Source organism: Tyto alba, unplaced genomic scaffold, assembly GCF_018691265.1.
Source record: "Tyto alba isolate M040663 unplaced genomic scaffold, T.alba_DEE_v4.0 Super-Scaffold_13, whole genome shotgun sequence".
NCBI classification, from domain to species: Eukaryota; Metazoa; Chordata; class Aves; order Strigiformes; family Tytonidae; genus Tyto; species Tyto alba.
Window position 1 is genome coordinate 6,396,207 of NW_024881275.1, and position 13,504 is coordinate 6,409,710.

Sequence of the window (13,504 nt, forward strand, 5' to 3'; positions counted from 1 at the left end):
TCTAACCTAGAAACTTGGAAAAATATTAATTAAAACTTATTACTGAATTTAATTTTTATTTTTATGAGACAATATATATTGATATCTGATTTTGAAATCTTAAAAAAATATTCTAAGTGTTTTAAATTTCTTGGGTTTTTATTTTGTCTCTTAAAAGGGTTGAAATTCAGATGAGGTATTTCACTACAAGCATGAAAATTATAGGTTCACCCAAATATAAAGTTTTTCACTTCTGCTTAATATATACTGATCTTTTTTTCATTAGGTGAGAAAAAAAAGAAAAAAAACAAAACCAACCAAAAAACCCCCAAAAGATTATTCTTCAGGTTCTGTCCTAAAGAAAGCAATTAATGATGGAGAACACAAGCTAGTAATTTCTTTTTCCTTGGTGCACTTAACTGTAATGAAAATCAATTGCATTCCAGTCAAGGTTTTCTCAATAGATCCTCTGAGTTAAGCATGTGAGTATCTGCCTGTCATTCTCCCAGATCTCCAGAAACATACACTTAGAGCACTTAAATGTATTCACCTTGAACATTAGAGATGAAGACTATGGAAGCGGTAGGGATTTTTCCATCACTGTTGTCATAATTAGTCCTTTAAATGTAATGTATTTCAATAATGATAGCACAACAGTCAACATGTCATAAAATACAAGTTATATTTCTAAATAAAGAGATTGAAGGGTGGCAAATACTTAAAGGTAAAAATTGAGTAAGTGTAGAAATATATTTTGTTTCTCTCCCATTGCACAGCCCTTCTGTTAATTGTTCTTTAAACACAATGTGATTCACAGTCACAGCAGGATTGAGGTGTGAAGGTCCAACCCCCCCTGCTCAAGCAGGGCCAGCTACAGCTGGTTGCCCAGGACCACGTCAGGATGGCTTTTGGATATTTCCAAGGAGGGAGACTCCACAGCCTCTCTGATCCTGTAAGAAAAATTTTAAAATCTTACATATTGTTTAATGTCTGGAGTCCAGAATGATGAGCACTTTGTCAGCTGAAATGAAAGTGCCACATCAGCAGATAAAACATAAGATTACGGGTCTTGTACTCAATGGTTCAGAGCACCATACAGCTTCCTCTCTGTATCCCACATATCTGTATGTCTTTTGACAAAGAACAAAAGGCATTACTGAATCCAGAAGCGAGAATCAAAGTATTGATTTACATTATACTCACCCAAACCAACCGAGTAAAAACCATTTGCAACACCTCCAACGCCGAGGAGAACAGATTATATGAGTAGTACTCCTTGGTTTTGTGATGGGCTGCATGGAGATGTGAGTGTGTAGAAGTGGTCTAGACTCCATCAAACATCAGTTGGAAGGGGGTAACAGAATGAGAGTTTTTGCCATCTGTTTGCAGCATGGAAAACTGAAAATCAAAAGGAATGAAGGACAGATTTTTTAACACAGCTAGCCAGACCGCAACAGCTCTTATTCCTCACAGCGGGTGGTGCTGGCTGGGATTGCTTTTGAAATACAGCCACTGGAGAGGGTACTAAGCATCCTCTGAAAACGCAGAACTCCACTTCTGATGGAAGGTGCACAGAAAATGAATAAATATGCTCTCAAGAATGTATGGGAAAGTAGGGGTGAGGTGGGTTTCAGAAAATCCATATATTCGGGATGAAAAAAACCTTAAAGAAAAAAACAGCTCAAAATCAATAGACTTGACTTCTATACTAATGAAAATTGAAAGGCATAGAAGAGCACCAGAGTGTTGACTGATGGCTGCTGTGAAAATGCTTCTTGCAGGGATGAAGTCACAGAGGTTGATAAACTTTTGACTTCTGGTGGCTTTATTCATTAAGTTAAAAGAAAAATCAATGTAGATTATCTTCACTTGTTCATGAGAAAAAGTCCTGAGTATTCAAGTTTTAATTATTTTCTGAAGAATTAAGAATATTATATAGATGACAAATTAAGGGGAAAAAATGTAGCATTTCTGAGAATAATAAAGAAACCTCATACCGGGTGTATTTTTTAAACTCATTATCACTATGTTTTCTCTTGCCTTGTTTCACTGACTATAGAAAAGCTATGCTACTGTGAGCAAGAGAAAAACATCTGGTTTTACGCTTATGTTTAAACATGTTTCTCCTTTGATATTTTTTTTTATTGAAATACAGTTGTCAGCAAAAACCTTCGCATGCTCAGTAAAACTAGTCTAGGGCACAGCAATTTGACACTCATATTTTAGCGCAGGACAGTGTGCAAGATTTGAAAAGGTCCAGGTTCAGTATGGCCTCTGCAGACATCCTTAGAAAAATTAATATTTTCTATAAGTCATTGCCTCTTTTTTTAATATGGACATATGTTAATAAATTATTTGAGATATAGATGAGGGCAGTGTTTTATTGAAACTAGATATTATTGACACTGTTTTGCCACAGTCTACATCATACATTTTTTTCAACATAGATTTTTCAATATTAAACAATAATGTATTCAAATATATTTAGATATTTATTCCAGTTGTACTGAAGTTAAATATAAAGTCAATATTAGCTACAAAGGTTATAGCATTTTCTTTTGTTTCTGCCCAATCAGAAAAGTTAGAAGTGAATACTGGTATGTCAATCATTCCTTAACCAGTATATTCCAGTCTCCAAAATTTATCTGGGCAATCAAAATATTGTTTTATTAATTTAAAAATATCTGCTTTGACTTTGTTGCACCAGGACTGAAGTCTTCTCTTTTCTATACCCATATTCATGCCATGCAGCTTTATGGTGGGGTATTTCCTGTTCCTCATTCCTGAAATTATGAAAAAAATGATTAAGAACAAATACTGCACTGAAATGATATGTCTTACTGCATGGGACACTTATAATGCCACATCCTTCATTTTAGCTGCCATCTGCTCCTTTGAATTCTCCTCTTGGTATGTTATACAATTTACTGCTAAAATTTTCTGTGATGAAGATTTTGTTGCATGGAAGTTATCTCAGTGAGGCAGCATACTGGCCCTCAGTGATGCTGAAAAGAGCACTATAGACCTGGATTTAAAAACAAACAAACAAACAAACAAAAAGTTAATTCTTATGCAGGGCCTATGTACCAAACAAGACATTTGAACCAAGAACTGTATGCCCCTGGTCCTATACAGTTTTTTTTTTTTTTAATTTGTTGTATTTTCTGTGAAACAGTGGCTATTTCATAATTTTCATTTCATCTTAATGCAATCTAAAGACTTTACATATGATGATAAAATTCTTGTCTGTTAGTTTATACAGCTTCATTCCCCAGAAAAGATGGCAGTACAATCTATATAACTGGCATATTAGAAAATTTGCCAACAAACACAAAGTATCTGGGAAAGCACTGAAAATTGCAGGACACATATCTGTCCTGAAATTCTAGGGTTTGAAAGTTGCTGGGTTTTCCTGTGTGTTTACCAAACTTCCTACTATGTATTTAACTGAGGCAAGCTGATCAATTTGGATGTAATTTTCTGGCAGCAGACTGGCTGGTTGAGGTTAGTCTAGGGTAATAAATGGCACAAGTGTCACAGAAAGTTCATGCATTAAAGTTGGTATCTGGTGTTCCAGAATCATGTAGAGTTGGGGTTTATTTGACTTAACTGTTATTTTCTGCTTTGTTTTGTGCATTGTTTATTGTCATTTGAATATTTCCTCATTCTATTGGATGTTGGATATTGGATATTGTCAAGTAGTATAGTAGTAATTCTACCTTCTTATTTCTGATAGAAGATATGGTGATTCTCAGACCCTGTTCAACCTTTACTTATCCTAGTCCACTTTGTTTCAGCCTGAATTTCTGTACCTTTCAGAAGGCCTTGTTCTCCATCCTTCAGCAGAAAACAAGTGCCACAAGTTTCCCAGCTTTGAGTAAACTGTTCTCAAAGGCAGATCAAACTTCCCTCCCATTCAGCCTCTGTCATCCGCGGATTGAGATGAAACACATTTTCAGCCCATAATGCAAAGTAATGTTATATCTGTCATGGCACCCAGGTACATTTGACTTGACCTGGATCAAGTAATTGGGTACACATCTGCAGTGGGAATGCTAATCCAGCCTCATGTACAAGCCCAAAACCAGACTCAAACACATTGTGGGCATCTGAGTGGGCTTTTACTGTGGGCTGCATTTTTTTTTTTTTTTCTGAAGAAGGAGAATATCCATAAAATAAAATTATTATCATCATTGCTATTATTTTTTCAGTGTGATATATGATGTTATTTTAAGATTCTCCATTCACATAAGAATAGCTCCATGGACATAGAATAGTCAAATTGCCCTTAAAGCACACAAAGCAACCAAGTGGAAAATCTTCAGGCAAGTGACTGAAATACGAAAATACTAAATTCTTTGTCTTAGAAGAAAAAGATTTCTGTGTGCAACTATGTGGCTATCCTGGATAGGTTTTTGCACCCATAAGGGTAATAGAAGCTAGATGGTACCTACTTAACCATAACTATATTTTACAGCCTTTTTTAGTGTTTAATTTTAAGATTATGCATTTGGATGTTGGAGAATGCTCTTTGACACTTAAAGAAGCAAAGACTACTGCACACTTATTTACAGTCTTAGTCACTTAGCTATTTGTGTACACTCGTTTTTGTACATAAAACTGCTGGGATCCTTTTGTACATAAAACTGCTAAGATATTTCTGATTACATTCTCTGCTATTTTGGAACATACACATCTTCTCAAAACTGCATATGCCAGCATATGTGTCTGTGTATGTAAAATGGTGTGATATTTCGAGTCATGACAAACTACTCCTCATTTCAAAATTATGGCTTTAAGTACTGTTGTGCCTTTGGCAGCACTTGAAACCTTGGCAAGAACTGTAGCTGACTAAGAACGGAATAATTGTTTTAAAACTAAATCTTTTTACACTGTTTTCCTTAAAAAGAACATCCTGCCAAATATTAGGCTCAGTGGGCACTCCACTGACTGCCTTGTTCTACGGAGTTGTAAATGTGAAGGCACTAACCACAAAAATCATTATCTAATTTTGTGTTCTGCAAAATATATAATTTCACTTAAATAAATCCTTTATTTCATATTTATATGTTCTCTTTCAGCACCATGCCCTGATGCTTAGAAAAAAAAGGAAGACTAGTGAGAATAAATTAGTCATCTTTATTGGAATTTCTAGCAATGTCATTTTAAGACACTAGTATTTCATCTAGATTTTGATAGTACCTGAAATTTTGCTCAGATACCTGCTTTTTATTAGAAATCTATTTCTTGAAATAAAATAATGAAGAGAAGAAACAGTGTTTTTCATAGACTTTAAATGCTCAAGGGGATGTAAACCTATGAAGAGTGATGGGTTTCCTCTATTAAGTGCAACAGGCATTTCTAGGGTTTCTTTATTAATGACTTTGTTTTCCATTTAACATCTGTCATCCAAGCAAGAGTTTTATCAGTTCATAGCAAGTTATCTTTGACACACACAAGTGAGTTGCCTAGTGTCTTCCTTCTTGTGTTGTTTTCAAGACTAGCTGCAAATACAACTTAGCCAGCTGAATCTAGAAGTAGGCACAGCTGTTCCCAAGAGCCTGTGAGTGGTGAAGGATAGGCTGGTGTCCCAGTACTACAATTACAATCAGCACACAGTAAAAGAACAAACGCAATGTCACTGTAAAACTGTGAGATAAAGACCTCGTACTCACACTGACAGATGTATCTTTGACCAACTGGTATAAATGGTGCGTTTTCCAGAGTCCTCAGATTCATGCATCTTGAAAACAATCTGTTTTTCTTAGGGACTGCTCCCCCTTCTTATAAGTAGGGGTGATGATTATTTGTATCAGTTGTTGCAGTGGCAGCCAGTTGAGTTAGTTGAGTTAGATGCTATGAGTTGGTGAAGTAGTGTTAATCATCTGAGCTGTGGCTTGGAGGTGTCTTTAGTGCATTTAACCTGACAGCATGGGACAGAGTAAGGTTGGGTGCAAGGGGGTCTTTGGTGGAGGCACAGTTTTTTCAGCTCTGCTTGATGATGGGTTGCCTCATCAGTCATGCCAATACTGCCCACAGTGCCACGTTGAGAGCCAAAGATGACTGAGCCAGTTTATGGAAAAATGAACTGAAGTCTGTAGAATGAGGAGCGGGTGAAGAGACAGACTTCTTAAAAACGTGTTTTCAATGAAACATCTGTAGCATTAAAATCACATTCTTAATGACTAATGCTGAGTTTTTGGGAAGTCAGTCATCCAGTCTTCATAGTGTGCAGGTCCTCTGGGATCATGAGATTTGATGCTGAGCAGAATATAATTTATTTTTGACATTGCTTTCAGAAAAATGTTATTTGCTTTCGGATCCTACTGTTCACAGGTGGTTCATTTGTATAATGTTGTAGAGCTCCTGCGTAGCCTTCTCCATAGAGATAATGTCATATATGTAAGTTTATTCTTTTATATAAGAGTCTTACATTTTATTTGAATGATAAAGACAAACAGCCTTCACATTAATATTAAATTAACACAAGCCTTAATAGAAACACAAAACTAATGTAATGTATCATAATATATAATGTAGTATATCACACTGTTACGCTGAATCTGCCTCCCTCAAGTTACCAATGCTTCAAAGTCCAGATTTCTCCCAAACCTGTCAAGGCTTCTACCACTGTAACAGAAATAATCAGAAGTCTGGCACAGGTATTCAGATACTCTATCCAAACATTGTCTTCTTACATTATGTTTCTTAAGCTAATACATTTTGGACAGTATGTATCCTGGTATATGCTTTCCAAATCTTCCCGTCTTCTTGAGATTTTTCCCCCAATGTCATGCAGTATTACTCACCTCTAAGGAAAACATAATTAAGTTTTAGCAAGTGAACATCGGATTTTCTCTAAGAAGATACAAACTAATGTTTGTGCTGCCATATGTCTTACTATCTTTTGTCAATGATGAATTAAAAGGGGAAGAAATATGTCTCAAAATGTTTTAAAGCTGCGCAGTAGTTAAATGCTTAAGGTCATGCAATACAGTTTTCAGACCCTGACTTCAGGATGTCAGTGACTATTCTGGGGGCTTTTTTGTCAAATACCTGACTCCTCTGTGTGAGTCTAACTGCTCTGAAGTCAGAAGGAGAAAGCCAGGCTATTGGTGATCCACCACCCAGCATAATGAGTCACCAGCTTGTGCCAGCTCAGTTGAGCAAGGCAATTCCAACTTACTCCCTCTCCACCCCTCTGAAATAATTAAAGAAAGTAAATTGCAGATAATTACTATGGAGATGAGTCACTGTATAAATAGCTTTTTAAAATAACTTCAAGTTTTAAATCACTGCTGATGAAAAAAAAGGGGTGTTGTATAGGAAATTTTTGGTGTGGTAATTTAGTGCATTTACTTAGCGAGTGGAAAGCAGAGCGCTGACATGGCATTTGAGCTGGTATGAAAAAGCAAAAATAGAGTATTCTTTGAGTATTCAATAGTTTACTGAAGGCTGGGTTTTTTTAAACATGGTTTATCAAGCCATAGGGGGTGAAAGAAGTCCTGTCACATACAGCAAGAGAAGAAGTTAATTTGATTTTTTAAAGTGTTCATCAAGTACAAACAAGTTCATATATGCATTTTTGTAACTATTTTTAATATACATCTTCAATTTCTCTCTAGGGTGAGGAAATACAATATTGACAAATAGAGCTAGGTCTTTTGCATTTTACAAAAGCAGTTCTCACTAAGTCTAGTCTAACTCAGAGAAGAAATGAATGTAGTCTATTCCTGAAAGAGCCTACACCAGCAATTAAATAGTCAAAATTAATTAAAAAAACAGAAAAAGAATGTTTTTGGCATTGCTATCTTTGCATCTGAATGATTTATTTCAGCTGAGATTCAGCTATCCTATTTTATTTAGATGTGTACCTAAGTGCAGAATGGTCACACTGAAACAACCATCAGAGCAATAACAGAATCTGGTTTTGAATTGCTAATGTTGGTATTCATCCCAATAATTAAGTCTAATAATATTATTCAAAAAGCAGTCTGAAAAAAAAATTGTTACTGGAATTAATATTCTTTGTAAAATTTGGCAATTTTGTTTAACCAGTTTTAATGTGCAATCAATAGTACTTTTAATTATTTGTTGCTCAAGCAGCAGTTTAGCTTTCAGCTAATACAGATTTGCGGCATTTGTAAAATTTAATAATGGAACTTCTAACTAACGTTCATATTTTGATCTGTTTCTGTAGTCCTCTCTGACACTGATACCTTGAGAAATTGCAAAATGCTTGATTGACTTCGTTTGTAGTTTATTTACTTATGATTCTGTTGTTCTTAAGATTTAAATACTTTCTTTTTTTTTTTTTTGTGGAATCAGCTGTCCTGTTGTTATTGAACTAATGATGTATCTGATTAGCTCAATTTAAAAAAATAGAATGGTATTTTCTCTTCTTTCTTTCATTGTCTTGAAATCCTCTACTGTTACAAACACATTTGACCTAAATTCAGTAATTATACAGTAAAAGATCATGTTATTCTAAAATTTAAAAGCTTGGTGTGATCTTTACACATATACACCTCAAAACGGATTAATCTAGTTTCAAAATACATATCTAGACACTAAATGAGGATCTACAAAAGGGAAGGGTTAGCATTTTTTAGGCCATTAGGATCAACCATTTAGGTAGGCCAGTTTAGATTGTGCATTTCACAATATACTGTTCTTGTTGCCGTCATAAGTGTTTATCTGAACACCAAGCTATATAAATAAAAAACAACTGTTTGCCTCAGGAAACTTTAGTTAGAGACAAGATGGTTGACTGGTGCTTCAGACAGTAATTCATTACTTTCTATTGATTGGATTTGACAGCCCCCAAAAGGACACTATGCTACTCTGCAATTAGAAATAACTGATGTGTCCAGTGTTAATTGTCATGTACAGTTGCATATAGAATATTGTACTGCATTTACCAAGGTTTATAGTTGGTCTTAAATGCAGCTGGTGTCTGTTGACAAGGGTCTGCTATGTCTGACCAAGTTTCGCTAAAAGATGAAAGATCTTCCTTCTCCTTCCCTAATTCGTCCCAGCATAATACCTGGAGTGATACTGAAGACAAAGGAGTTGATTTCTCAAACAGCGCACTGATCTTTGGGAAAATATTTGAAATCTTTATCCATACCAAGTGCAAGCTCTGAAGCTGTCAGAGTGGCTCAGTGTTTGCAATGACTGTAGGAGCGTTGTTTGTGTGGAACTGATTCTGCAAGAGATCAAACAAAAGAAATTTCCATTTCAACTTGTAGAAGAGACTCCTTGAAAGAGAAAAATTAGAAGTATGGATAACTGTCTTTAGTATCTAGGAGGGTCTCTATACGGCATTTATACAGAGCCCTCTCAGACTTCTCAGTGCTTTTAGAGTATCCAAATGAGAAAAGCTTGATTGCTGTTTTTTCTGTCATCGAAAACTTTGCAAGACTGTAAGAAGATTGTTTTCATGACATGTGTATATAAAATACACTGACTGCAAGGAGAGAAAGAAGGTCACTGATGTACTTTTAAAATACAGTTTTGCTGTGAATACGTCCATTTCTTTCTTTTGAATGTACAGGTAATATATAGTCTACAGTCAAAGATGCTTTCTGATGGTGACTTAAGGCAATTTAATGGTTTTCTATCACCAGAAAGGAAAAGTTCTATTATGAAAATATAGATTTTTATTGCTTTCCTCAGATGCTAAACACCTGGAATAAAGAGTCCAACAGGCAACTGCCCCCTGACCCAACCCTACCAGAAAAACAAAGCCTAATTACAAAACCGCCACTTTTCCTCCATAACTAGTTAATTTCAGGATCATTATTTCATTACTGCCAGCAACAAGTTGGGAAGAAACTGAAGGGAACAGAAGGTTTGGAGGATGGGGAGATGGAAAAAAGTTGTGGACCATGCCTTTCATTGATTGCTAGTCAGCAGCTGACTTAGCTGTGTCATCAGGCAATAGCCTTCGTCAGCTAACCAAATAACTGGGTCCTTTTTAGAAGGCTTTATCTTAAGAACAGTTCCTTTTTAGTACTGCAACAGCTAGCTCTGGCAGTGAATTTGACTGAAGAGAAGTTGACTGAAACTATTCTGTTGAGCATTGCTATGGCAGTATTGAGCCTATCTTACTATCTAAATTAGAGGGAAAGGTTAAGAGTATAATATTGTAAACATAAGCTAAAATCTTAACTCATTTTAGCTTAGTTATCCACTAATATGAAATATCTGTTACTGAATTTGATCAAACTATTTAAAGTTTTTCATTATGTCATATTGCTCATATATTAAGAAAATGTAATTAATATAACAATTTAAAACGATATGGATTTCTTCATCTGTATTTTTCCCTCTCTCCCTTGTCTTCCCTTCCCCTTCCCTTTCTCTGTCCCCACCTCCCCCTGCCCCTGCTGCCTTTTTGCACAGCCTCAGTTGAAGAGGAACCAACTTCAGCAGGTATGAATAATTTATGATTACATCTGCATCATGGTAACCATTCCTTAAGAGCTACCTTTTTTTTAAAGAAATTATTTTAACCAGGTTTATTTTGTGTATAACAGATGTTAAATAGCCACCAGTGTTGAGTTCTTTTCTCTCTGTCTGCTCCCCTTCCTTTTGTCTTTTTTTTCCCTGAATTTGGAGTCAGTAGCCAATGACTCCATCTGGTAGTAGCTCAAAATCTTCTCTGCCACATGTTCCTTCCTTTTTGCTTCTTCCTTGGTTAAGCTGGCACATTGAGCTTCACACAATAAACTAGGTCAAAAGCAATCAGAAGCACAAAGAAATCAGTGTTTACACTAGTTTGTTATCTGTCTTTATGTTGGTAAAGCTCAATTATCAGCACGACCCCCAAAACTGGCATCCCTAAAGGCAGTGCTTCCTGGAAATGAGCAGTGAAGGAAGGGAAGGAGAGCACGTGCAGAAGCATCCTGCTCAAAGAAAACATTCTACAAACTATGTCCAGGATGCCTGCTCAGCGAACTTTTATTTCCATTGACAGGCTGCCAAGTAGTGAGAACAATTAACAACACAGTCATAAAAATTAGTTTAGGACCTCCCCAAGAGACACAAACACGTAGTGTTTATTCTATTGCTGAGATTAACTATTTCTAATTAATTGGCAATCCATTAGCTTGGGAGTATTTAAAGAAAAAGAAGACAACACACCGAAGAAGAATGCCCCTAAACAGCTTAACATATTTGAAATGGCACTGGGTTGTATAAACTCAGTGAGTTAAAACATCAAATGAATAGGGAATCACTTTATAGTGGCTTATTAAAAGAAGTAAAGGTCTCCAGAGAACCAAAGGAGACAAGGTAAGGAAAGTGAATGAATAAAGGAAGATGGCAAGGAAGGATTGAACACTGTTTACAACACTAACCTACAACTTGGGAGCAATATAAGTAATTAGGGTACGGTGGAGAATAATAAATGAAAGGATAGAGAACAAAGCCAAGAGAAAAATGTGAGAGAGGGAGAATATTTAAGACTAGCACTGAATAGAAGAACAAGCAAAAAGGACCTTTTAACATGAAAATAGTCATGGAGTGGACAGAAAGTATGACTGAGATGAGAAAAAACACTGTGACACAGAAAAGTGAAGAGTTTGTGAAAGAACTGTAGAGTACTAACACAACCTGAGGAGGAGTATATATTATAATTATTGATCATCAGCATTTAGCTATCAGTTTCTTAAGAGATCTGTCAGTCTTGAATTTTTTATGGAAAATATCTTAATAGAAATCTATTGCAGCTGTTCAACAGAAGTGTCAGTTACAAAAGGAGATTTTTTAATATAGGAAATTTAAAAAAAGCATCCTTTTTTCCCTTTACGGAATTGGTTGAAGTAGGCATTTTGTAGAGATTTATAGAGTTTAGAGGCATATATGAATATGCTGTGGTAATGTTCATGACAATCTTACTATGGTTGTGCATTGTAAAGCCATCATTCCTCTTACAATTAGTGGAACATCTCATGAAGATATGTCTTCCCTCTTTGCATTGTGAACATCAATGCCATTTTTGTGAAGGCCCGTAACTCTGAGCTGGCCAAGCTAACCAGATACATCAGCTGAAAATGGGTAAAAGAAGCAGAATTTCTAAGACAGACACCTGTGCTCCACAGATCTCTTGGATTTACCAGCTGAAAGTTCAATAGTTCACAAAAGCCTACAGATTATGTATTCAGTTCCTCAGCAGCACTTGCCTTTTGGAGTGCCAGGTGGCATTGTTTGTTTGCTTTCGTATTTGTTTAAATAGATTCTCCATCACAGAATATTCCAAAATGTTCTTAATCTCCTTGAATTCACCCATTACCAGTAACATCTTTTACCCCAGTATTTTTTTGAAGACTTGATCCGATATGTTTCAAACAGAAATAATTTACTTTCTTATGGTTGGTTGAATGAGCTGCATCTAATTTTTAACCATTATTTTTATTCTTATTGTTCTTAACATTTCAGGGTTTGTTGTCATCTAAAAATGTACCACAATTATCTATGCAGTAATAGCTATACCGATATAACTTTCTATATGAAAACTCGTAATGGAAAGATTGGTGAACTTTTCATGTTAGTTATTCCATGAGAGGATGATGTTTGCAGTGAGAGTATACATGTGGGAGTTGAACTGATACAGCAGTGCAGGTAGATATTCCCACACAGACAAATCAACAGCTAGAAGAACACAAACATACAGCACCAGAATGGTTTTGTTCTTTGATTTGGACAGATGAACAAATGCCTCTGGCATGAATGGTACATGGTAGATTTACAATATGAGACAAAACACATATTTGTAAACATTTGTACAAATAAATCTCAATTGCTCAGAAATTATGTTACAAAGGAACATGACTAAATACCTGCAAAAGTAAGTAAATTAATATAGCAATAACATTCTCTGTTATTTAATCTGGTTCTAGGACATTGATACTTCACATAATGAGATTCTTTGGGAATTATTTTTGACACAATTATTTTCTTGAGAAAATTTTTTATTAATCTGAAGCTTTTTGCAGGAATTAATTTGACTAAACTTCTCCAGGCACAGAATCATATTTTTGTCATATTCAAATGAAAATTTCCACCTTTGGGTAAACAATTCTAGTCTCTGCCTTGAGTAACAAACTTTGGAACTTATACTCTTCTGCAAGATATTAATAGAGTATAACCCAACTCTACATTTGCATGAAATGTGATTATGATCAAAATAAGCTATACTTAAGTATAGATACTAATTTTTAGGAATTCCATAATTTGAAACAATCATTTTCTGCACAGGTGTACATAACCCATTTTGCATATTTCTCAGCAGAGCAGTGAAGTACGTAGTTAGTATTTAAATATCCAATGCATAGTAGATCTATTGTCTTTGTGAGCATATGTTTACGTATGTGTTTGCTAGATTGGAGCCTCAATTAGGTGCAGTGAAAGTACAACCCATAAGTGCAATATAAATTTTAACAAGTACACTATCTTGCTTCTGGGGGAGTTAAAATCAAACCCAGACTGTTTCATTATGAGCAGGGAAAAAGTTTTAAAT

General features: G+C 35.4%; 1 protein-coding gene across 2 annotated transcripts in view; it reads left to right on the top strand.

Annotated features, from left to right (window-relative positions):
• EDIL3 (EGF like repeats and discoidin domains 3) overlaps positions 1-13,504 on the top strand; it is a 257,479-nt gene that overhangs the window by 91,185 nt on the left and 152,790 nt on the right. The window contains exon 3 of one of the 2 annotated variants that reach the window (XM_042787791.1): positions 10,387-10,416. The exons of the other annotated variant lie outside the window; for it this stretch is intronic. Coding sequence (XP_042643725.1) covers positions 10,387-10,416 — 30 coding nt within the window. The remainder of the gene's footprint in view (positions 1-10,386; positions 10,417-13,504) is intronic. 2 annotated transcript variants of the gene reach the window in all.